Source organism: Macrobrachium rosenbergii, chromosome 19, assembly GCF_040412425.1.
Source record: "Macrobrachium rosenbergii isolate ZJJX-2024 chromosome 19, ASM4041242v1, whole genome shotgun sequence".
NCBI classification, from domain to species: Eukaryota; Metazoa; Arthropoda; class Malacostraca; order Decapoda; family Palaemonidae; genus Macrobrachium; species Macrobrachium rosenbergii.
The window spans coordinates 27,821,657-27,849,156 of NC_089759.1; the positions used below are offsets into that span (position 1 = coordinate 27,821,657).

At 36.9% G+C, this 27,500-nt stretch overlaps 4 protein-coding genes across 5 annotated transcripts in view; all 4 read right to left on the reverse strand.

The window, feature by feature from the left end:
• Window positions 1-27,500, reverse strand: part of Lgr1 (Leucine-rich repeat-containing G protein-coupled receptor 1) — a 291,303-nt gene that overhangs the window by 215,374 nt on the left and 48,429 nt on the right. Inside the window, exon 3 of one of the 2 annotated variants that reach the window (XM_067121367.1) lies at window positions 7,817-7,894. The gene's annotated coding sequence lies outside the window, so the exon portion shown is untranslated. Of the gene's footprint in view, window positions 1-4,772; window positions 5,314-7,816; window positions 7,895-27,500 lie in introns of those variants that run through there. The other variant, XM_067121366.1, reaches the window with a different exon arrangement.
• Window positions 11,205-11,639, reverse strand: LOC136848519 (fibrous sheath CABYR-binding protein-like). Its single transcript, XM_067120789.1, has one exon. It carries the CDS (start codon window positions 11,637-11,639, stop codon window positions 11,205-11,207), a length of 435 nt encoding a protein of 144 aa, XP_066976890.1.
• Window positions 11,672-12,646, reverse strand: LOC136848520 (melanoma-associated antigen E1-like). The gene has a single exon (XM_067120790.1). The coding sequence runs from the start codon at window positions 12,644-12,646 to the stop codon at window positions 11,672-11,674; it is 975 nt and encodes a 324-aa protein (XP_066976891.1).
• LOC136848521 (serine-rich adhesin for platelets-like) lies at window positions 12,643-14,388 on the reverse strand. Its single transcript, XM_067120791.1, has 3 exons — window positions 14,309-14,388; window positions 13,220-13,924; window positions 12,643-13,135 (listed from the first exon to the last, which is right to left on the reverse strand). The coding sequence occupies exons 1-3, from the start codon at window positions 14,386-14,388 to the stop codon at window positions 12,643-12,645; spliced, it is 1,278 nt and encodes a 425-aa protein (XP_066976892.1).

The window sequence follows — 27,500 nt, forward strand, 5'->3', positions numbered from 1 at the left end:
AAGAGACCTTATCAAAGAGAGCAATCTACAATCCTATTACTTGAGTATGGGAGTTAACAGCAGCAACAAAAGGATGCATTCTGCACCACTCTTACAAGTGTCAGAGGGGAAGTGCAAATACCAAAGACAGCAATCTACAATCCTATTACTTGAGCATGGAAGTAAATAACAGCAACAAAAGGATGCAATCTCCAAATCTCTCACATGAATGGGCGAGGAAGTGACTTTATCAACGAGAGCAGTCTACAATCCCAGTACTTGAGCATGGGAGTAAACAACAGCAGCAAAAGGGTGCAGTCTGCAGCACTCTCACATGAGTGGGAGAGGAAGAACTTTATCAAAGAGAGCAGTCTACAATCCTAATACTTGAGCATGGGAGTAAATAACTGGAACGAAGGGTACAGTCTGTGACGTTGTTACATAAGTGGGAGGGGAAAAGACCAAAACCAGATCAGTCTGCTACCCTATTACTTGAGTGGGAGAGTCAACAGCAGCAACAAAAGGGAGCAACCTGAAACCCTGACCTGAGTACAGGAAGCAACACCAACAAAGCGAGTGGTCTGCAATGTTGTTATATGAGTCGGGGAGAACGAGGCATAGCAAAGAAAACTGAAGCCCTGTTACTTGAGTGGCGGAGTAAATAATGGAAACGAAAAGGAGCCGTCTGAAATAATTACTTGAGTAGGCAGCGACAACAACATGAGCAGTTCAAAATACTCCTACTTAGCGGGAGAGGATGAAACCAAAACCAAGTGACCAGTCTGTAACTCTGTTATGTAATTGAGGAGGAACCAGCAGCAATAAAATGAGCAGTATCAAACACTTAGTTGAGAGGAAGACTAAGATCAAAATAAAGGTAGTGGAGTAAGCAACAATAATAAAATCAGTGTGAAACATTTTTATGAGTGGGGGATAGTAAGAGACAACAACGACAAGGGAAGTCTGAATAACTGTTCCTTGAGTTGGGGAGTAAGTGACAGCAACACAATGAGCAGTCTGAAAGACAGTTACTTGACTGTGACAGAAAAGACTTTTACTTGAGTGGAGGCTTAAGCAACACTAATAAAAATGGGCGGGCTGAAGCAATATTACATCAGAAGAGACCACGGCAAAGAGAACAGTCTCAAACCCTGTTACTTGAATAGAAGAGGAAGCGACCACAGCTACCAGAGCAGTCTGAAACGCTGTGGCTTGAGTGGGAAGTGACAGCAAAAAAAAAAAAAGAGGTTTTAAATACTCTTACATCAGTGGGAGGGGAAGAGATTACATAAGAAAGTAGTCTGAAGACAGTCTGAAAACCTGATGCTTCGGTTGGGGAGGAACCAATAGCAACAAAAGAAGCAATCTGGAACTAAGTTCCTTCAGCGGGTAGATAGAGACAGCAAGAAAATGAGTAATATTAAATCCTGGTGAATGGGAAAATCTGAAACACTGTTGAAAGTGGGAGGAAAAGAAAGAAACAAAAGGAGTAATTTGGTATCCAAGCGTGTGTGTGTGTGAGAAGAGAGAGAGAGAGAGAGAGAGAGAGAGAGAGAGAGAGAGAGAGAGGCGGCATCAAGGGTAGATCAAGTGCACTTGATCCGCCTGTACTGTAAAACTGGTAAAAATTTAAACAGTTCTCAGTTTACAGGTTTTCTAAAATAATAAAACTTAAACCATAGGCAGATAGTTCATTTATTACTAGATTTTTTCAACGGCTACTAGTCTTCTCACCTAACTTCTATTTGATCGTAACTTACATGGAAGATGGAAGTGAAATTGCCTCCTTTCCATTTTATTCGGAGAGGTCCTTGGCAATTCGTGTCAACGTTACAGTTTTTGGGGAACAGACGCACACTGAGAGTTATAATTAGATTCCTTTTCATTTCACCATCAGCTGATCAAGTACAATGTTATCATTAATTATGTAATTAGAACTTTAAGAATTTGCGACCCACGTCTTTCAAACATGGCGCTGACTCCCATTCGCTAAGCTTAATCAAAATTATCCAGATGCTTTTTAGAGGGCGAATTAGAAACTTCTCGCAGTTTGTTGAAAATTCCAAACAAGTTTATCAAGTGTTCAGGGGTGAAGTAGTCTTCGTTTATAATTGTAAAAAAGTCCATAGGAAGCAATTAATTCAGAATAAAACAGAACTGTGCAAAATGCTCCGTAAAACTTTTAGATTAATTAGAGAAAAGCGAGAGAAGTTTACATTTAAGAATTAAGAGCATTAAAACGCATATTTGTTTCTCGCTAGAAGCAGCAACGTAAGTGGGAAAGATCCGCATAACGGAAAACTGGCTGGAAAAAGCGGCGATAAAGGTTTTCTATGGAAGGAAATGGGTTTAACTGAAAAAGATAATTATATAATTTCACAAAACAGACACAGCTGCGCTCTGCTAATGAGGGAATTCGCTTTTTGGGGGTCTCCCTTCGTGTGCCCAGTTGATGGTGATGCCGCATCGTCATCCCATTTAAATAAGTGTTGCAGACTGTGCTATTTGTTGCAATTTGATTGCAATTAATGAAAACCATATTCCAATATATGCAGCTATCAGCAAGTGCTAATAAACCAAAATGCATTAATACTTCAATATTGTATCATCTATATTATATTTCATTATCTATTATATATATATATATATGCATGTATAAGTGTGTGTGTGTGTGTGTATTGTGATTTGCATAATCAATGACAAAGAAAAGAAATCAAGTAAATTACTAAAAAGCATTAATAGACTGAAGGCCTTGTTACAGGGGCTTTGGCACAAGCCAGAGATCAAGGTTACCTAAATCTTGTACCCAAGATGACCCAAAAGTCATAAATAGTTGCACATATACTCCAATCAATTGCGGAAAAAAATGACTGACAACTGTTTTATGGTTAAAGAAAAGTCTTTATCTTATACGGCCTCCTAACACCCATAGGACGACTTTTCCTAAATTTACTCTGCGGAAAACTGTATTCCTCTCAGGACTACATGGTTCAGTGCCTGCCTCTGTACTTTACTCTCAGGCTTTGGAATTCTCTTCTTACTTCCGTGTTTCCTGGCTCTTATAACTTTCTTTGTTACATGGGTAGTTCCATCACTTCCTCAACGGTTAAGCCCCACCTTTCTTCCTCTTCTTTTTCTTTTTCTTGTTCCCTTCAGGCCTGGGCTACAAACCGCTTTAAGTTACTGACGTTTATACGAGGCACTTTTAATATCAACAAAGTATCAAGAAGAACCAAATGACCTGCGCAATACTCAGCTCCTTAAGTACGCACTTCAAGAAGGAAGCACTGTAACACAAAGCCGTAACTGTCTGCGTATACGTTTGTATCTCTCAGGCATTTGCGAGGTGAATAACATTTTTGTGGCAAGTTTTCAAAAGCCAACTGCTCTCTGGAATAACTGGCTTCCAAACGAAACCAATCAACGAAACGCAGTTATGACGCCAGATAATTCGCAGTTCGTAATTAACGAAACAGCATTGATGGAAACCTATAAAGCAGATTATTCACTGAGTGGTCCACATGAATTAACCGCATTCCTATTGAATCAATCGGTTTTTCTGTCACTGCAAGGAAAAAAAAAACAGTATAGCTAACAAACAATCACGGACATAAACATTATTATAATGTCCTCTTAGCTATGCTAATGATTAATACACATAACTGTAGTCAACATTTTGAAGCGGAAATTAAATAACATTTTAAAAAACGATCACCTACATTCCACAAGAAACATTTCCTATTTTCCCCATTCTGTTTCATATGGATGAGTCTATTTCCGTTTTCCAAAGATTTTGGGAGGCGCATATTACAATAAGGGTACCCTGTTTTACATTTTTTCAGCTCTTCGGAAATTTCTGGAAGGGACTTTGGGAAACTGCTCAAATATAACTTCTAGTTATAACGGCTCATTTTTATGTATGGAAGGTCGTAATTCATACACCGATGGTGGTAGAGGATTTAGATTAAGCTGGCCTTATGCCATCACGGCCCCTTCCCGAAAGGTGGCAAGCAAATGAAGTAAAGCGTTAAAGGGAATACCAGGCCTAGTGTGGTCTCCTAAATTCTGTCCAGTCAACCGTGACCTTGTAGACATTACAAGATAAGTTTTCAGGTATGTAAAATATGCATAAATTATGCTAAGTCCATAGATTCATGCGATATTATTAATATTAGTAAACGGTTGTTTTAGTACCATGACCATGCTACGTGCGTATTTCAACCTTGTCATGACGCTTTAGGCCACAAGGCCGCGACACATCAATTTTTTATATGCGGATGGCTTTTCATTCCTACCAAAGTTATGACGTTCATTTTCTTACTGAACTAATCATCATTGCCTCCAAGTTTCATTCAGTAAAAGATAAATGACACAGAACCCGATGATAGAGGCATGCATTTAAACATGCCTAGAGATTATGTTTTTTGCTGTAAAACTGAGAGAGAGAGAGAGAGAGAGAGAGAGAGAGAGAGAGAGAGAGAGAGAGAGAGAGAGAGAGAGAGAGCAAATTAACCATAAAAACTGCAAAGCACACATCAGAGCTTCTCATTAACATTCAGCAACACCTGACCAGCGAGCGCCCAGAAAATTAAAAAGCTGCTAAATGGCTCATGGTTAAAATCATAAAACAGGATAACTTGAGAAGATACAGTCAAGTTATGCCATCGATCACAGGCTGTCAAACTGCAGGAATGTCTTTGGTGTGAACTAATTCAAGAAAGGGGTTTTGCTCGTACAAGAAAGAACGAATATCTGCTTGCATTCTATTCACATTGTAAAACCAGGATACTCACTGGTATTTTGCTTATTCATGGATGAGTAGCATCGCCAACATCTTAGGCAGTTTCTCCCTGAACAAAGGTTTCGCAGAAGAAAAATAAAATAGCAAGGTGGAATAGCACCGATGCTCCTAATTAACGTAATGTTGTCCAAACATTCCCGCTTAATGGTGAGCTTTTTAACCTGGTCATGTTAGTTGGTCTTACACTTTGTTTCTTTTGTTCAAAATCATCTTGCCTCTCTTCAGAGGAAATGACATAAGTCACGAAAGCTCCTCAAAGGAAAGGTGTACAAAACAAAGGCCGTTAACCGAGCGCCTATCGGTTGCGAATTTTCTTGCGAGGGGAAAGAGGGGAGTTTTTCGGGAATCACACTTTGCACTATGTCAATATTGGGACGCGCGGCCACGGGCGACGACGCCCGCCTTCCCTCACACTAGTAGGGCTGACCCTTCACTGCTTAGCTGTCAGCTATAATAGCTGGTGGCACTGTGCAACTACGAGGGCCCTCTGCAGCTGGCCCTGAGTCGTGCGCCTGGCAGCTCCGGCCGTAGTTGTGTTAGCCAACCCAAACTGCCGCACAAGAAAGATATCGACCCTGCTATTAAATGAAGAACGTGATTGAATTCCACGAAGAGATGCGACGAAAGAGTTGCTGCTGGATTTCCGAAATGCTAAATTTCGCATTGTCACTTTCACAAAAAAAAAAAAAAAAAAAAAGGTCCCGACGAGATAGGCGGAAGGAGGAACTTCGGGGGTCCTGGCAAGTTCTCGAAGCAGGAAATGATAATCGTCAAGTTCGACGCGAAAGAAAAGGTGGACTTAACTTTCACCAGGGCAAAAAAGAACATATAAATGCAATCGTTATGCGACAGAAAATAGCGCTAAGAACCCGATAATGGTACGACTCGAACAGTTCAAGAGAGTTCTTAAGAGCTGACAGACTTCGTAATTATATACTACAATGAAAAAGCTATATCGACGGTTTTGTGTATATATAAGTATATATGAAAAAACATGAATATGAATACATATGAATATATGTATATATATATATATATATATATATATATATATATATATATATATACATATATATATATATATATATATATATATATTTGTGTATATATAAGTATATATGAAAATACATAAATATGAATACATATGAATAAATGTATATATATGTGTGTGCGTGTGTATGTATGTATGTATATATATATATATATATATATATATATATATATATATATATATATATGTGTGTGTGTGTGTGTGTGTGTATGTATGTGTGTATGTCTATGTGTGTATATATATATATAAAAGTATATACATAAGTATGTTGTCAAAATATATATATATATATATATATATATATATATATATATATAAAACTTATATACAGTATATACTACATATACAGATATATAAATATATAAATATATATTTATATGTATAAATATATGTATACCATATACCATGGTTCACTGGTTATCAATCTTGCCTTGTCACCTAGACATCCCCAGAGAGTCCATTTCCTGAAAGATCCATCGCGTCTCTATTGACCTAAGCAGAGAGTTAGGAATATACATGGTTGTTAGTTAACTGTGGTAAGTAGTAAAAGCTATTGTAACCACCCCTCCAAGGGGAAAATGTGTCTGTATGTATGCGTATATGTATGTATGTATGTATGTATGTATATATATATATATATATATATATATATATATATATATATATATATATATATATATATATATATATATATATATATGTATATATGTCTACTATATATATATACATAACATAAAAAGATCTTTCGGAAACATCCAAAACAATAAAAGATTATCAAAGGAATTTCAAATTCATACGACACATTACAGTTCCTTTAAAATGAAAGACAGAGATACAACTTAGGATTCAAAATCAAAATAAAGAAATGCCTTGACGCTGTCTCCTGTGGAATTTAATACAATTAAAAAAAATTCCTCCTAGACCATAAAAAACCTATAAAATAAAAAAGTCCCGCGTTCAAATATTGAAGGACATCATGGCGTCCAGTTAAGGATCCCGACCTAAAAATTTACTCTTCTTGATTCAAACTGGATGGAAAATTGAATTTAATGATGTAAGGATATCCGGGCTAATTGGCGTGAACACACATTTAACCAAGTTTCCCTGTCACCTGAAACAGTTTTCCTGTAATTACGCCTGTGATGTTAAATAACGGGCTATGGCATTAAATCTTTTTGCATTCCATGTGGTGAGAAATTCTTTGTCAATGGGCTACCTGAAGGTTTTTAAACCTGTAAAATGAATTATTAAGTACGACGGATATTCTACCTTTGACAAATTACTTATACAAGACTTTGGAGGAGAAAATACCGGAATATATTATCTTCGGCAGCTATATTCCATGCAAGAGGAATTTGGTAACTTTCATATGGCAAAGAGTGTTCAATTTTGCGAATTACTTCAAGTGTTTAATTCTCGAGTATCACAATGAACTTAACTACTACTGGAAATACCATTTTCGGAAAACTGATAATCATATAAACAAATACATATTTGTTTGTTCTTATGCATATTTTGTTACATATTTGTTTGTTCTTATGCATACAAAATATACAAACGAGGCCAGTAGAGGCACTAACCTACTGCAATATGTCTTACCTCAACAGACCTACTAGGGCAATGTGTCTTACCTCAACAGAACTACTAGGGCAATGTACCTTACCTCAACAAACTTATTAGGGCAATGCGTCTTACCTTAACAGACCTACTAGGGCAATGTGTCTTATCTCAACAGACCTACTAGGGCTAAATATGTCTTACCTCAACAGACCTACTAGGCCAATGCGTCTTACCTCAACAAACTTCACTAGGGCAATGTGTTCTACCTCAACAAACCTACTGTGGCAATGTGTCTTACCTCAATAGAGCTACTAGGGCAATGTGTCTTACCTCAATAGAGCTACTAGGGCAATGTGTCTTACCTCAATAGAACTACTAGGGCAATGTGTCTTACCTCAACAAACCTACTAGGCAATGTGTCTCACCTCAACATATTTGTATTTCATTAAAAGTATGGTGGGGCTTCCATTAAGGAAGAACCATCAATCTCCGTGGTCTTCATCCTGAAACAACAAAGCATTTAGCAAATTCAATAATAATAATAATAATAATAATAATAATAATAATAATAATAATAATAATAATAATAATAATAATAATAATGGAGAAACACGTCCGCAGTTATGTATGGGTACAAGTATGTTTAAAAATAAATCTACACAAAGAGCCTTCGGGAATCTGTTCGATTCCCCTTTTCAATATATTATATACAAATACAGTGTATGTATATATATATATATATATATATATATATATATATATATATATATATATATTAATTGCGTACATGTCTTAAGCAGTTTAACATTGATTTCTTATTAGCCTAAAACCTAATATCATTAAAGTATAATAATAATAATAATAATAATAATAATAATAATAATAATAATAATAATAATAATAATAATAATGATAATAATAATAATAAAGTTTTGTTGTCTTAAATTACAAAGGGTTTAAACAAAATAAATATCTGAGATGCATCACAAGCATTCTTTGCTCCTCTCTCTTTCATCCGAATGCAATCCCACCCTTGCGCGCCTTTCTTCCGGGCTGCCCGTGAGACAAAAGACCCAGTGCTGGCATAAGGCCAAGTCACTGTAACAACAACAACATCCACCAAACCGGGTCGTCGTCGCTCTCTCTCTCTCTCTCTCTCTCTCTCTCTCTCTCTCTCTCTCTCTCTCTCTCTCTCTCTGAGTTCTCCCAGCAAAGAGCGGACACCCCGGAGCAATCATTCTGAATGGCTTGAAGTGAGAAAACATGGCGTTATGAGAAGATCGAATCCGTCCGTTTTAGCTTATGATTCGCTGCGTTTGCCTGTTTAGCCTTTCTATTATGCCATAATTCGTGGAAGAGTAATTTCCTTCCATCTCACAGAGCACGAATATTGCTCTCTCTCTCTCTCTCTCTCTCTCTCTCTCTCTCTCTCTCTCTCTCTCTCTCTCTCGTATCTAATTAACCTAAAAGGGAATTACGTATCTACTTACGAGCAGTTAACAATTGTAGGTCGTAGGTGGGAGTGTGGGTTGAGAGAGGGATGCGAAACAAAAATTTATAACAGACGTGAGTGATCAGATCGGATACCACCGTATCATAATTAAAATCGGGAGAACATCGGTGAGATAATTCTCATCCTACAGGGAGCGAAACTATTCACTGAATATTCTCTCTCTCTCTCTCTCTCTCTCTCTCTCTCTCTCTCTCTCTCTCTCTCTCTCACAAGGTTAACTGCAACCATTTTGCACCTTATGATTTTTTGTCTTGCAGAAAGACTAAGAAAAGGAATAATTTCAATCGCTCTCACTCTTTATAATCGATCCGAACACAGCATTAACTAATTCACTGAATGTCCTAAAAATAAACCTGACTCCCGCACTGTATTGCAAATGATAGCAGATGGCACACTGGCATTCTCTTCTTTTTCAAAGATAACGTTACTTTCATATTTTCATTATTATCATATCTAGGCTACAGTTTAGTCAGGAATGTCATCCGGTCTTTGAACTTTTTTTGTAAAGTGACACGAGCTTAGTATAAATATTCTACTGTACTTATTAAATACTTATGTTTCATTTGTTGCGAGAAGTGATGAAATGTTTGGTAAGTTAGACTTACTGAATGATATAAATGATTTTTGGCCTCATAAAAGTTTTCTTTTAGAGAATTCAGTATTTCATTTATATTAAAAGGTATACTCTTACATAAAGGAGTCAACGAACTTGATCATTTATATATATATATATATATATATATATATATATATATATATATATATATATATATATATAATTACATACATATCTTAAGCATGTATTTAACATTAATCTAACATTAATCTCCTAGTGGCTTTTCTAGCTGGGCCTAAAATCTAAAGTTACGAAAGATGCTGATTCCTTTTAGGTGTAAGTCTATGAGGGTACTTTTGTAAGAAACTTGCAACATTCCTCACAATCCAGCGAAAGTTAAGCGTTTGCCAGCGAAGTGAATAACAACAACCAAGCGGGTCATTTATTAACTCGTTCCTTCTCAGCAGTGTCCAACTCCGGGTACAGTCGGCACTTCTCGTCTGTGATTAGCGCCAAATTTGATCTGAATAATGGAACACGCGTCGCTGTAAGTAGTGGCTTCCCTTCGGCTGCATGAAGTATTCTGTAAGCTGGCTTTCTGACTGCTGTGTAAAACTTTTCAAACAGCAAATTACTTTTTCGTACTGGACAATGGCCATTGTCAGTGATGTCTTTTCTCCGGTTACGTGGTGCGCCTTATATTCTGATCTTTGACTAAAAGATGCTATGTTCCACGTTGCAAATAACTTTTTTCTATCTACTGAATAATGGTTTATAGGCCACTGAAGCAATCGTTTGTCTTCGGTTACAAAAACTGTTCAAGCTTTTTATTCTTTTGATTAATGGATGCCATGTTCAGTGGAACAGGTGACTTCCGATTTGTTACAATACTGAGATTCTTGTTCTACGGAATAACAGGGAATAGAATTGTTCATGTACGTTTTCCGCGATATAAACAAACAATCCCCCAAAATATTCGGGCTAGCAGCTTGAACTGGCTGTCGTCACCGTAGTAAGTTGTACAGAAAGAGGGAACTGGAATTACAAACTTCTCATTTCTATATCATATAAATAATATAAATATAATATAATATAAACATGCATCATAAACTAGCACTGCCTCAAGTGTCCGCTGAAAGCACAGTGTTTGTATTGTATTCAATGTCAATTAGAAAAGGCATCTTCGTCGCCAGTTCGAAGCACTGTGCTATAATTATTTTCAGCGGGCATTGGAGGCACAATGCTATCAACATCTTTAGCGACCATCTGGAGAACCTTGCTGTCATCATCTTAAGCGACCATTGGTAGCACCACTCTACCATCTTCTTTAGCGACCATTTGGAGCATCATGCCATCACCATCTTTAGCGACCATTGGAGGCACCATGCTATTTTTATCTTTAGCGATTACTACAAGCGTTAAACTATCATTATGATAATGGCAACATTTGGAGGCACCATGCTATCATTATCTTCAGCGACTACTAGATGCACCATGCTATCATTATCTTTAGCGACCACTGGAGGTAACATGATGTCATCATGTTTAGCTACCATTGGATGCACCATGCTATCATAGTCTTTAGCGACCATCGTAGGCAATACGCTATCATTATCTTTAGCGACCATTGGAGGCACCATGCTGTTCTTACCTACAGTGACCACTAGAAGCACCGTGCAGTCATTATCTTCAGTGACCATTGGAGGCACCATGCTATAATTATTTTCTGCGACCACTGGAGATACTATGCTATCACATCTTTAGCGACCATTTGGAGCAACAGGATATCATCATATTTAGTGATCACTGGAGGCACCATGCTATCATTACCTTCAGCAATCATTGGAGGCACCATGCTATCATTATCTTCAGCAATCATTGGTGGCACCATGCTATCATTATCTTCAGCAATCACTGGAGGCACCATGCTATCATTATCTTCAGCGATCACTGGAGGCACTATGCTATCATTATCTTCAGCAATCACTGGAGGCACCATGCTATCATTATCTTCAGCAATCACTGGAGGCACCATGCTATCATTATCTTCAGCGATCACTGGAGGCACCATGCTATCATTATCTTTAGCAATCACTGGAGGCACCATGCTGTCATTATCTTCAGCAATCATTGGAGGAACCATGCTATCATTATCTTCAACCATCATTGGAGGCACCATGCTATCATTATCTTCAGCAATCACTGGAGGCACTATGCTATCATTTCTTCAGCAATCACTGGAGGCACCATGCTATCATTATCTTTAGCAATCACTGGATCTTTAGCAATCACTGGAGGCACCAGGCTGTCATTATCTTCAGCAATCATTGGAGGAACCATGCTATCATTATCTTCAGCCATCATTGGAGGCACCATGCTATCATTATCTTCAGCAATCACTGGAGGCACCACACTTTCATTATCTTCAGCAATCACTGGAGGCACCACACTATCATTATCTTCAGCAATCATTGGAGGCATCATGCTATCATTATCTTTAGTGACCACTGAAAGCACCATGCTATCATTATCTTTAGAGACCATGGGAGGCACCATGCTGTCATCATTTTTAGCGACCACTAGAAGCACCAAGCTATTCTTATCTTTAGCAACCACTACAAGGCCAGGGCTATCACTATTTTCAGCGGACGTTCGAGGCACCATGTTATCAACATCTTTAGCGATCATTGGAGGTACCATGCTATCATTATCTTCAGCGACTAGTGGAGGCACCATGCTATCATTATCTTTAGTGACCACAGGAGGCAACATGCTATCCATATATTTAGCGACCACTGTGGGCACCAAGTTATTACTATCTTTAGCGACCACTGGAAGCACCATGCTATCATTACCTTTAGTGACCATTGGAGGCACCATGCTATTCCTATCTTTAGCGACCACTGGAAGCGCCATGCTATCATTATCTTTAGTGACCATTGGAGGCACCAAGCTATCATCATCTTTAGCGGTGAACGGAGGCACCATGCTATTCCTATCTTTAGTAACTACTGGAAGCACCATGCTATCATTATCTTTAGCGACCATTGGAGGCCCGATGTTATTCTTATCTCTAGCGACTATTGAGAGCACAATGGTATCCTTATCTTCAGCGAAATTTGGAAGCGCTATGCTATTATTAACTTCAGCGCTAGTTTGCAACACCATGTCATCATTTTCTTTCATGACAATCGGAATTCTGACTCTACATCGCCTTCACCGCTTGTAAAAAGCACTGTACTTTCAATTTCTTCAGTATCAGCTGGAATCACAATGCAACCAGTCTTCATTAACCATTGGAAACACCTTGCTATAATTAGCTTCCATGTCAAACAAAGCACCTTGCTATAATTACGTTCAGCATCTACTGGAAGCCTCGTGCTATCACTATTTTCAACACCCGTTGGAAGCCCTGTGCTATCACTATTTTCAACACCCGTTGGAAGCCCTGTGCTATCACTATTTTCAACACCCATTGGAAGCGCCTTGCTATCACTATTTTCAACACCCGTTGGAAGCGCCGTGCTATCACTATTTTTAACACATACTGGAAGCGCCGGGCTATCACTATTTTTAACACCCGTTGGAAGAGCCGTGCTATCATTATTTTCAACACAAGTTGGAAGCACTGTGCTATCACTATTTTCAACACCCGTTGGAAGGCCCGTGCTATCACTATTTTTAACACCCGTTAGAAGCACCGTGCTATCACTATTTTCAACACCCTTTGGAAGCGCCGTCTATCACTATTTTCAACACCCGGTGGAAGCTGTGCTATCACTATTTTCAACACCCATTGGAAGCGCTGTGCTATCACTATTTTCAACACCCGCTGGAAGCACTGTGCTATCACTATTTTCAACACCCGTTTGAAGCGCTGTGCTATCACTATTTTCAACACCCGTTTGAAGCACTGTGCTATCACTATTTTCAACACCCGCTGGAAGCACTGTGCTATCACTATTTTCAACACCCGCTGGAAGCGCCGTGCTATCACTATTTTCAACACCCATTGGAAGTGCTGTGCTATCACTATTTTCAACACCCGCTGGAAGCACTGTGCTATCACTATTTTCAACACCCGTTTGAAGCACTGTGCTATCACTATTTTCAACACCCGTTTGAAGCACTGTGCTATCACTATTTTCAACACCCGTTTGAAGCACTGTGCTATCACTATTTTCAACACCCATTGGAAGCACTGTGCTATCACTATTTTCAACACCCGCTGGAAGTGCCGTGCCATCACTATTTTCAACACCCGTTATAAGTGCTGTGCTATCACTATTTTCAACACCCGCTGGAAGCACTGTGCTATCACTATTTTCAACACCCGTTTGAAGCACTGTGCTATCACTATTTTCAACACCCGTTTGAAGCACTGTGCTATCACTATTTTCAACACCCGTTTGAAGCACTGTGCTATCACTATTTTCAACACCCGTTTGAAGCACTGTGCTATCACTATTTTCAACACCGTTTGAAGCACTGTGCTATCACTATTTTCAATCACTATTTTCAACACCGCTGGAAGCACTGTGCTATCACTATTTTCAACACCGGCTGGAAGCGCCGTGCTATCACTATTTTCAACACCCGTTTGAAGCGCTGTAGCTGTCACTATTTTCAACACCCACTGGAAGCACTGTGCTATCACTATTTTCAACACCCGTTTGAAGTGCCGTGCTATCACTATTTTTAACACCCGTTGGAAGCGCCGTGCTATCACTATTTCTAACACCCGTTGGAAGCACCGTATTATCACTATTTTTAACACCCGTTGGAAGCACCGTGCTCTCACTTTTTTTAACACCCGTTGGAAGCACCGTGCTCTCACTTTTTTAACACCCGTTGGAAGCCCCGTGCTGACCTTCAGCGCCTACTGGGAGCACCATGCTATTATCTTCATCATCCGTTGGAAGCACCATGCTATCATTATCTTCAGCACCAGTCGGAAGCACTTTGAATTATAAAAAAAAAAAAAAAAAAAAAAAAACAGAAAATAAAACATGAAACAGGTCAGCGCTGTTTCCTAACTGGAGCAAATCGTGGGACTGATGGGTAGCTGAGGGAGCTCAACGTCCCCTCCTTCCAATTATGCTTTCCTTAATTGATTGGAAAGTCTGTGTCGTTATGCGTGGTAGGGTTTTTTCCCGGGTGCCGCACTTACTTGCCTCACATCAAGTGACATTCATGGAACTGTCTTTTGCTAAGCACTTATCGACATATTCGTTTATTCATTCAGTTATTTCTTCAATGTATTCAACTCTACTTTCGCCGTCACATTTTTCCCATTTGAATATTCCAGCCAAGTTTATGGTCTTTCGGCTCGCGCCATAAAAATGTACGCACGTTGTGAATGATAATGCTAATAATAATAGCGAGGATGACAGCAATGTCGGCAATACTGAGAACTGCCGTCGGAATTTTATTACGCGAGTACCAGAGTAATGAAATAGAATGGCATTGGGCTGGAAGAGCATAGATAAAGTTGGCTACGGTTAGCAGTAATTCATATTATAAAGAATTTTTATTATTTTTAAAAGTACGCCAGTGGAAAATTCATATCTAAATTAAATTTTTTTTTTTTTCAGTATTTCCGCCTGTTTAATTCGCTCTAAAATACGATTATTGCCTAATCACTTTAAATTGGAGGCTTTTATGCACAGAACGAGAAGGATCTTTCCGTCATCAATGCCTCTCGTTGCAAAAAAAGCTCGCTGTCCGTGAATGAGTAAGTTGCAATTTTTTTGTATATTGAAATGGAATGATATGAATACAGGTCATTATGCAACTTCAATGTCTGAGACTGGTTAAGAAGGTAAGGTTCAGACAGTGTCCGTTTGACCGAAGTAATAAATAAGCTTGGAGAGGTTGAAAGACAGCGGGAGCATTACAGAAAACCAGGACACATTTTTCCCATGCCTGAAAGCAGACATCTGAATTATTCAAAATAAAATACTGTTTTTAAAATGTATACACTCATGTTCTCTTACCCTTAAATTGGCTACGACTTTTAGATGTGGAAGAGTTTTCATATCAGAACATGTAATTAGCAGTTATGTTATTATCTCTTGATTAAGATTCGTAAATTTCTGGCAATTTACATGAAATAAATAAATCTGTACCCGTTTTTAAACCAACTGTAAAACCGAAATATCTAGTCTTTACAAAGCCACTGTCAGTCGTAATAAGACTGAACTCCCCAATGACTTACATCTTTAGTCTATGCATTGATTATGAACCAAATGTCGTAAAAGTATTTTGGTATGGCATTATTATTTTAATTTTAACTCGAGCTACTGGACATTTCAAATTATTTCTTTGGGACAAAAATTTTTTTTTACTAAATTGGATGAAATGGAAAAACTCCTCCCTCCATGACAGGATTCGAACTAAGTCAAACGAGGAACAGCTGTCCAATTCTACCCTTCGTGATAACGCTGAGGAAACACATTCTAAATCTATAGGGTAGAGAATAATCCCTTCACTTCATTTCCAAATTGGAATTTAGGGTTTTCCATGGAATATGTATTATCTATATACATATATATATATATATATATATATATATATATATATATATATATATATATATATATATATATATATATATATATATTTATATAAAATGAAACCTAGTATTCATAGTTACTTCGATAGTGTGAGCAAAAACTTATTTTGATTCACTTTGGGAAGCAAATTTGCAATCTTCGCCCACTGGTTGTTGAGCATTGTTAGTTCTGATGATAATTCATACCTTAGATCATAGTTGTTAGTACGTCATATGTTCGGCCAATATAACTAATCACTGAAAAACCCAGAATTTTCAGTAACAGCCATCAACGGTTACATATGAACCGGTGATTAGAAGGTTGCTCGCTAATCATCATGGAATGTTAGCAACATTTATCATTAGCATACGAATGGCTAGCATACGAATGGCTAATGAAGATTAAACATAGGCCTACAAACTCATTTTTTCTAATTGATGCATTTTTTCAATTTTGTTAGTACTATGAACCTCTCCATCCTGGACTTATCAAAAGGTATATAAGATACTGCTAATAACGGCAACACAATGAGTTTGTCATGCAAATGTCCAGTTCTTCAATAGCTCCTACCCCTCCCCCAACATCTCCCGGGATCGATTTCTGGTCTCGGAGGTGAGGCGAGGTTAGCGACCACTGAACCAGGACCATACACACACACACACACACACACACACACACACACACACACATATATATATATATATATATATATATATATATATATATATATATATATATATGGCGCTGGCGCTTCCCGGGAAAACTCTGAAGAACTCGGAAAAATTTTCCTACATCTCCTTTGAATTGTTTTGTCATGTAAAGAATGCGCACCCTCATTGAAAACGCTTTTCTTTCCTGTGATTAATAATTCTGTCTTGCATTCATAAAGGAAGACTCTCCGCTCGGGGAAAAGGTGAGCGTCCTACAGACCAGGACCCACTCACTACAGACTTCCGCAACGAACAGAAATTCACGTATACTGAAAAGTTACTGCGTGAAGAAATTCACTCTAGAGATGAATAACGGATGAATCGCTGTAGAGACTATATAGGGGACCCTTTGACAAATTATATATACCCTCCATGAACAAAAGAATGCCACACCAGTGACCGTATCAATTCATATTTAAATGCGAAAATCACGCAGGAACTGCCTTACCGTCATCGAAAACCTGTGCTTACTTTAGCCTTCCTCTTTACCCCTTCTCTTTCTCTCTCTCTCTACCCTTCAGGCAGATCAGAATTTAACAGTAACACAATGATTTCACAGCAATAACGAAACAAACAACCATAACTGATGAAAGACATGTCAGTAGGTCTACGGGGACGAAGTGTGATTTGGGCATGCGCACAACTTAAGTTAACCACGGACCGTTCAGCCACCTACATTAATTATCACTTCGTTTTCGAGACTGGTATTCGATCGTTATCACATAAAACCTAGATGGTAGGTTGTCAGCTTGATAAACAGTTTCAGAATATCCATAAGCTATTAAGATACAGTGTCCGTTGGATGTATAAATATTAAATTATCATCACGATGGTAATTTTAGACACCTTAAAAAGAGCTGCAACTGTTTTCGGTTTCCTGTGAGTGTTAACGAACGTGTTTCGGTTTCCTTTGGCGTTAGGGAAAGTTTAACAAATGATTTCGTCGGAACATGAGTACATGTTAGAGCATGGTATATATAAGGTAAACATATAAGCCTACCACACGGACTCTATATGTATATATATAATATATGTATATATATATATATATATATATATATATATATATATATATATATATATATATATATATATATATATATATATACAGTATGTATTAATGTATGTATATATTTCATATATATAATTATATATCTTAGATATATGTATATATATATATATATATATATATATATATATATATATATATATATATATGTATGTATATATATATATATATATATATATATATATATATATATATATATATATATATATATATATATATATATATTTAACCTATTGAGGAATATCATCACCATCTGCATCAGAAGAGTATACATAACTTTGTGCACTATTACAGGCAGTTAGAACCCCAAAGCTTCTTGCAAATTGTCTTGAATGACGGAGGGATGGATGGTTGGTTGGTATTCAGGATTGGAGCCCAAGAAATGGGTCCAAGGAGTCCATTCACTGCTATAATGAAGAATCGAAAAACGATAGAATGAGCTGGTGGCTGCCGTTAGTAGCTCGATATGCTATGATAAGAATGTCAGAAATAAACGAGAAAAAGAATTCTTATTGTCTCTTGAAATAGAAAGAAGGACACGGTACCAACCTTATAGCCCTAGGATATTATCTACATTATACCAAGCAGGAAACTCTGCCGCTGATTAAAATACCTGTAGCATTTCACCAGAATGTGTTTCACCATCGGCAATCTGTTTCAAAAAGCACACATACACGTGGGCGGGTCATTTTCCTCTAAAGGCCTCATATATTTATAACAGTGATAAAATCAATGCAACCAGTCTTAGATCATTTGCCCTTCCTTCAGTAGAACACTGGTTTCCGGTGTGGATGTCCGCTTCTGCCAGAGATTTAACTCTTTAGACAGAATGGTTCGTGGTTGTAGGTTTCTGTTTCCCAATATTAGCAGTTATAACTTGGGCCATCGACGGACGGTCTCTTATTTTCTTTCACGTTAACAATTGATCCCTGATCCCTTTTTCTTACCGAGAGCAACCAGATTCTTTGAACAGCAGCATCAGTATGCAGTAAATGTGCCTCGCTGTCGAACTCAGTTCCAGAGGTCCTTTATCCCTCACATTGTGGACTGTGGTAGAGCCTCCCAGAGGCTGTCGTGCAATTGGAACTTCTTCTGAAGTTCAAGCGAAGATGAAATGCATTACTGCCCTAATGCAATTCAACTTCTGTTTTAATATTTTACTTAAGTTTTTATTTATTTATAAATTTGTTAAAATGTCTGTTTTTTAATAACTGATCTCCTTTCTGTCTTTTCCATTAACTTCTGTTACTTCTTCCGAATGAACACCATATTCTCTGGAAGCTGGAATTTCAAGTTAATGGCCGCTGTGGGCTTGTTCCATATGAATAGGGTTTATCTTCTGAATAATAATAATAATAATAATAATAATAATAATAATAATAATAATAATAATAATAATAATAATAATAATAATAATAATAAACAACTAACCAGATGGGTTACGTGTGTGTGTGTATGTGTGTGCCAAATTCTAAGGCTTGATAAAAAGTTCCTTTGTCCTCTTACTTGAATAGAATGAAGAAGATCAAGTGTGGACACTTGCTCATGTATTGGTGTTTTATATTATAGACAAAAAGAGAGGGAGACCATCTCCACCATTTTTCCTGCCGCGTCTAAGATATACGACCGTATATGGTCACTTCATAGCAACATGGGGAGCCTTCTCAACCCTTTGCTTTTCCAGAAAACGCACGCAGCCGTTTTTGAAATTTCGTCTGAAGTCTCAACTTTCCTTTTTCTGGAACTATCATCTTCTTCATTGAAATGTGTATTTTAGATGTTTGACTGAAAATAGTAGGGAAGAGTTCCCTATCTTTTTTTATGATTATTTTTGAAAATTACTAACACTGGCAAACTAACACGTCTGAACTGGATAACTGATGTGTTATAATTATTATGTTTTAAAACATCTTAAAACACTTGTCGGTAATTACCTTCTGCGATTTATATTCATCTTTTCTAATAGTGATTCCTTCATTCTTTCTTAATGGAACCAGCGTTGATCGCATGCTGCTATTCTGCATAATATTTCTGATAAACCTATAAATAATGACTTTTTGATTCTCATATGCCAAACACAAAAATAAGTCTTCCTTGATGGATTGTTAAATTTACTGATCATAATTTAGTTTGTTTATAAAGGCTCAATATATATAACAATATTAATCGTAATCTTATTTTGTTACGTTTCATAACGAAATTAAAAGATAAATTCTTTATTCTAGATCTTGGGTTCCTCTTATCGGGCCGCCCTTCCCAAAATACCCCCACCTAAATTATAATCGAAGAGGAAGCTGAAAACTTTATTTCTTTACCGAACTCCTGAAATTCCAGCGCGTCTTATCCCCCTCCTGAATTACAATCAAGAACAAAGCCGAGAACTTCATTTCTTTTACGGTGCTTTGGAAATTCCTCCGCCCCTCTTGTATCTTCCTGCGTCGGGGAGAATACGATGGCAAGATGGATGACCGGTTTGTGTTTTTTGTTAATGGTATGCCTAAGTTTTTTCATTTCGCTTCATTATTGTGACTAGTGATCTTCTTCCTCTTCGTTTCCTCACTCCTCCTCCATCTCCATGTGAGGGGGTAGGGCCGTCAGTGCAACTCATGTGGTGCACTGCACGCATTTTTAAAGGTTGTTTGCATTCAGCTTGCTGTCCAACCACTCCAACTCCCTCTTTTCAATGTCTTGACTGCTGAATGGCTGAAAGTGCCCCACTGCTTGGCTTTATGGACAAATTTTTATAAATCATATATCATCCTCTTCCATACTTTAGGACGATTTTACAGATTCAAAAATTGGCCGAACGTAACCGTGGCTAAGTTTCCGTCCTTGTAGACAAAACATTTTTGAGAATCAAGTGAAATTTTAGACGTATTCATTCTAGTGGACCCAAGCATGAAATCTAATGTAGAGACGGCTGGATAATGTTATTTAAAACTTCTGTAAATAACATACCACAGAAATTCAATATTTCACCCCAACTTATCTCATGGGATAACTTCCGAATCTTTGAGACGATTCGTTGAAACTTAATTTCGGGATCTCGGTTCGAGCGAATCCTCCTAAATACAAAATACCAGAAGTGTACTTCATTTTGATAATGTTAGTGTAGGCGCTGCTGGCTACATTCCTCTCGTTGTTGTTGGTAATGATGTTTTTCGTTGAACATCTCTATGCAACACGAGACACGGCGGTTCTGATACGCGCGAGTTTCTCGGATACTGAATGGCTGGCTGAATTTTCGATTCGTCGTAATCCCTACTGGAGAATGTTCTGAACATTGCATACTTATATATATATATATATATATATATATATATATATATATATATATATATATATATATATATATATATATATATATATATATATATTATAATAACATATACATTATAATACACATATGTGTGTGAGTGTGCCTATGCATTTTCAAACTGGTACGTGTGTTCATTTCTGCTGACTGTGCTTTTAGCAATATGTTATCTGTGAATCAACATATCCTATTATACGCTGTATACTGTCTAATGCCGAGTTTACTTAGGCAAAAATATTTATCGATTACCCTCTTTCGTCTTAGTTTTCTGTAAAAGAAAACTATTGAGATGGCTTTGTCTGCCCGTCCTCACTTTTTCTGTCCGCCCTCAGATCTTAAAAACTACCGAGGCTAGAGGGCTGCAAATTGGTATGTTGATCATCCATCCTCCAATCATCAAACATACCAAATCGAAGTCCTCTAGCCTCAGTAGTTTTTATTCTATTTATGGTTAAGGTTAGCCATGAGTCATGCGTCTGGCATCGCTAAAGGTGCCAGCCGCCGACGCATCTTCGCCTGACCGCATCTAGAGCGCTCTGCCCGGTCATGGCTGAGAGTTTCATACTGCAGCACATCGAGGGTTTTATACGGCATTATACTCTGTACAAAAACTCGATTGCGCAGAAGAAACTTCGGGGCATATTTTACTTGCTTATTATTACTTCTACTTACAGCTGAGAGTGCGGTATTGTTCTATTCGCGAATCGTTTGTGAGGCTTGAAACATTCAAAAATTCTATTCACCTTCCTCGTGCTCTTCTTGTTCTTAGTACAACCCTCTCTAAAACGATCTTCATAATGATTCTTTTACCTTCCTCTTCCTGTCATCATACGCATATAATTCACAGATGCTACTGATGTTACAAGTTCTTCCGTACATACTCTCAGATTTGTTGGAGTCACAAGACAATACAGAAATACATTTCACCAATGTACCAATTTTTTTCTAAAATACTGAAGTTCACAGAACGTCACTCATCTCCCATCTGTTGTAACACTGAAGATTCCTGGATCACTGGTTACTGCCCACATCTTCACGAAATGACGTCGGCGTTGTTACTGCGTCAGTGGTAATCGAGGAGAGGAAAATACGATTATCCTAACCTTTTTCTTCCAAGATCCTAACCACAATTTGGTCGAAGAAACAACCCTTTATTGCATCATTATTATGCCTTTGAGTGGCGTTCCCTTGTTCTATGGGGAAAGGATGAGCTGAAGATAATGAATGTGGGCGTAGTTGAGGAGGCACTTCTATTATTATTATTATTATTATTATTATTATTATTATTATTATTATTATTATTATTATATTAAGGATGTTTCTGTTCTTGTCTTGTTTATCATTAACTTTATTTTTAAGTGCTGCCATTCAAATAACAATAGTAATCATTAGGCGGTATTATTAATACTAACAAGGAGAGGGACCATTTCTTACACATATCTCATTAAAAGCCATTGTTGTATTAGCCGAATTTGATTTGCAGCAGACGCCTTGGGACTCTGTTATAAATAACAATAATAATTACTATTTTTTCACTATAGTTTTCTCGTCGATACATATTACCCAATACATACCTCTTATTATCCCCATTATCAAAATAATGATAAAGACCATTACTACCGTCCTCTCAGACGCGCTATTTTCCTTCCATTTCTTAGATGTAATTGAAGGACAGCTCCCCAGTCAATCAAAGTTTCCAAAGACTCTATTTCTCAATTACATACGGGAGCCTGTTTCGGGAAATAGGAAAGATCTCTCGAGTTACCGAAATCGTTCAGGCATGAAAATAATTACGTGTTTTTTTTTTTATAGTATTGAGCCGGTTCCGCTAACAACGGGTGGCGCAAGAGAGGAGGAACACACAGGTCACCGCTGCATTCGTAATCTACCTCCTGAGTCATGGCTGGAGCCATGCGCATAAAACTTCCACAATATTAGCCGCTTCATTCATCAAAACTACCGGCTCACCATGAATGGTCATTAAAGGAAATGGCAGTCTCCTGACCTGTCGAAACTGATGGTCAATACTGCCCCATTAATTTACCATTATACACACACACACACACACTGCTGGAGTCAAGGAAAAGGCCATGGGGCTTGCAATCTCACCCCTGAAGACTTGTTTAAAAATTCTTGGGCTGTACCCTTCCGGTTCCACCCTTCATAAAAGGAAAGACTTCTGATTCATAAATATATAAATAATTAATGCACAAACATTATACACGTGTATAAATATATATACATATATATATATATATAGATAGGTATATATGTATATATTTATATATACATATATATATATATATATATATATATATATATATATATATATATATATATATATATATATATATATATATATGTATCATTAAGGAAAGAGGAAACTATCGTTGAAAACTGACAGCCAGGCGGGGGTTATGTGATGGGAAGATTTTCTGGGAAGACGCACCAGTCATCACTGGAGAGGAAATGTCATTTAAAAATAAACTGATTATGAGAATTACTCAATCATCCAACAAGTAATTCCTAGAATTCGTTACAATATTAAACTCCCATGGGGTAGGTTAAGGAATGAACTGATAACATTGTATACCAACTATCACATATTTAGGCAGTTCTGAAAATTCTGCTTTAGAACTATGAGTAGGCTACCTTATTCTTTTGATATCCAGATAACGATTCTGTAGACCTGATTTTCTTTCTTGTTTCATCTTCATCATCATTATTATTAATTATTGGAAACTAAAACGAAATCTCTCTCTCTCATATGTATATGTGTTATATATATATGTATATATGTGTTATATAATCACACACACACTATATATATAATCATATATATATATATATATATATATATATATATATATATTGTAATAGACACCTTCTACTACACTAATTAACAACAATAACATAAATTCAGAATTCACCTTTACCAGATACGACGCCCACAATGATTGGAATCCGCCGTACAGAATATGCAAAAAGATTCAAGGGAAACAAATAAACAGAAAATAACCACTTAATATTTAATACATAAACACCAGTCAGAAGTAACATAAGAACCTTTTAATACATAAGATCACAAAAACACAAATACCCTTACATATGAAATAAAAAAAAAACCACACATATACTATTATGGAGAGAGGGCAACATACTTACGCTGAAAAGAGGCACCACAAAGTAAGAGAGAAACGAAAAGAAGTGGAATATCCTAACAAATAAGTAAGTATACCTTAGTTTTACCAGACCACTTATACATACTAACTTGAATATGCAATTAAGGACACGTAGCAATCCCAAGGCAGATTGGGATAGTTTAGGGCCCGACAGGCAAAAACAGAGCCAAATAACCTTTACTCGTCTAACCGACGACTTCAAAAAGGTATACTATACCTAACCAGGTATAAGAGAGTACCCCTGGCAATATACTGAGCCAGAGGCGAAGATGGATGAGGAATATGCTCCAAGAGCACAGAAGGATGGCTTAACACACAAGGCTCGCGGTAATCAACCAGTACAGAAAATCCAGAATTAATGTCAGTTATGCTATAGCAGCAACAGGTAAATCAATGGGCAACCTCAGCAGCCTCTATCAGCGGCTCAGAACACAGATCTCTCGCCCGCCTTTATCAGGACCAGACGAGAACTCCCGAAAGTGGGGGGGTAGCTAAGGTGAGTTGTCTTGAGAAGAAAACAAGGCTATAATAGCTGGTTACAGGAGGAAAAACAAAGTCCTTAAGGAATACTGTCTGAGTAGCTTACTAATAATATTACTAAATAAAATTATGACAATGCATTAAACTTAAAGAAAAAGGACAACATACTGACAATATAATATATATGTGTGTGTGTGTTATGTGTGTGTGTGTGTAAGTACATAATACAGTACATGAATAATGTATATATACTATATGTGTGTGTTATGTGTGAGCGTGTGTTACCCTTCTGTTCTAAGTTTTGATTTGCATGATGTGATTGCCAAGTCCACTAGCAAGAGAACCAGACTTCAGATCCTAGGAGAGGACGGAGCGTGATATGTACGTTCTGCTTATAACTATCGTGGCTTTCCTCCCGTTGAATGTTTAACTTTTATGCATATTTAGTATTTGTTAAATTCAAGCACTAACATATCCCCATGACTTCCTTTCTCTCATGTTTGATTTGCATTACTAGGATGAATGTCCTTTTAATTTAAAAAATGCCTATGATACCTTCATTCCAGTAATTATACTGAGCAGTGTGCCAAAAATACCGTGAAACTGTTATGCCTGCCTCAACATGGTTTCACAGATAAAATGCTTTGATATAGACTTTTCTAAGGACTGACCATCTACATGAAGTCTGGAGAGTTTATCCCGAGTAGAGAATGAAGCATAATTTGTTGTTAATCAGAAAAACAAGACCCAAAACCTTATTAAAATCATTACTACTTCATCATTTAAGTGTTGCATTTCTAAGAGCTTTTTCGTTTTGCTCTTCAAGCTAGAACTTGCCATCGTCATAGTTTGACTTAGGCGACGAAAAGTAATTTTCTGTCACCTAAGCCACTGAATATTTCTGAACATACAGAATATGAAGATAAAAAGGGCCATAAAAACTTTGTTAACACGTTGCACCTACGCATCTCAGATACCAAAACTACTGTTGGTGATCGGGAACACAGAGGATTTGGTATCCGAAATATATGGTTACAACGTGCAATCATGTGTTTTTAAGGGCCTTTTCATCTTCATAGTTAAGTATACCCTAGTTTTACCAGGCCACTGAGCTGATTAACAGCTCTCCTAGGGCTGGCCCGAAGGATTAGACTTATTTTACGCGGCTAAGAACCAATTGGTTACTTAGCAACGGGACCTACAGCTTATTGTGCAATCCGAACCACATTATAGCGAGAAATGAATTTCTATCACCAGAAATAAATTCCTCTAATTCTTCAATGGCCGGCCGGAGACTCGAACTCGGGCCTAACGAGTGCTAGCCCACAACTCTACCGACTCCCCCAACGAGGAACTTCATCTTCATAGTACACTCATTCATTACAGTGAACGATATTCATAAAAAATATCGTTGATAATACCTGAGAATAGCATACAGCTAATCTCAGGTATTAGCATATGCTATTTTTTCGCGCTCTTCCGAAAAAATCAGTGACTAAATCGGCTACACAGTGTCCCCGTTCCCATAAGTAATAATTCGAATACCGACGCGGTTTGGCTCAATCGCAACTTAAAAGGTCAAATCGACTGAACTTTTGAGTTACCAGCGTTTGAGTGTCGGTGGTGTTTGATGATTCGGACATTCGCCGGTTGCAGTTAGGTCACTTTATGCCCTTCGAAAAAGATTTCCAGATCATCGTCCCATTTGCCTTTTTGAACGTTCGCTTTTTATGAATCTGCTACCAACAAATGCCCTTGATTTTGTATGCATGCGTGAATTATATAACGAGTACGGCCTATACGTTGGGTGATGAGCACCATTGGTAGCTAAACTTGGTGATTTTGTATATTTGGACAACTTTTGGTATGCATGTAACCTGCCACACACAAACACACACACACACGACATATATATATATGTATGTATGTATGTATATATGGATGTGTGTATATAATGTATATATATAAATATATAAATATGTGTGTGTATGTACTACATACATATATATATATATATATATATATATATATATATATATATATAATTATAAATCTTGTTTCCATTCGTTTTATATATATATATACTGTATATATACTGTGTACATATATATATATATATATATATATATATATATATATATATATATATATATATATAGATATACTCACATATATATATATACATTATACACACACATATATATATATATATATATATATATATATATATATATATATATATATATATATATATATATATATATATATATATATATATATATATATATTATATATATATATACATATTTGTGTGTGCGTGTAATGAAACGATACAGGCACGATATGTTTAACAGCATTAGCATCTGATGATATAAGCGGTAACGTATTACACTATCCGGTACTTAAAGTTAATAGTCCCTTATGGGTCTATTAAATTTAGAAGGACATGAGGTTGCAATATCAACCCAAAATCGTTATTGAGAAACTGGAATGTTATCACCTCTTCAATTCATCCTCAGAGGATATATATATATATATATATATATATATATATATATATATATATATATATATATATATATATATATATATGTATGTATGTATGTATGTATGTATGTATGTATGTATGCCCTATTTGGGCATACCTCTTTTATGTAACTTCTATTGGAGTTAATGGTATTGCGCACAGAAGAAGCATAGACTGACTTAAAGTTCTGATAAAAAGACAG

Bases quoted from the DNA above. Each gene is read 5' to 3' on its own strand.
- LOC136848521 (XM_067120791.1), bottom strand. From the start codon at position 14,388: ATGGTGCTTCCAACGGATGATGAAGATAATAGCATGGTGCTCCCAGTA. The intron at 13,925-14,308 runs GTGTTAAAAAAG...TGTTGAAAATAG, and splicing joins CAGCACGGGGCTTCCAACGG to TGATAGCACAGTGCTTCAAA. The intron at 13,136-13,219 runs GTGTTGAAAATA...TGTTAAAAATAG, and splicing joins GATAGCACAGCTTCCACCGG to TGATAGCACGGGCCTTCCAA.
- LOC136848519 (XM_067120789.1), bottom strand. From the start codon at position 11,639: ATGGTGCCTCCAATGATGGTTGAAGATAATGATAGCATGGTTCCTCCA.
- LOC136848520 (XM_067120790.1), bottom strand. From the start codon at position 12,646: ATGAAAGAAAATGATGACATGGTGTTGCAAACTAGCGCTGAAGTTAAT.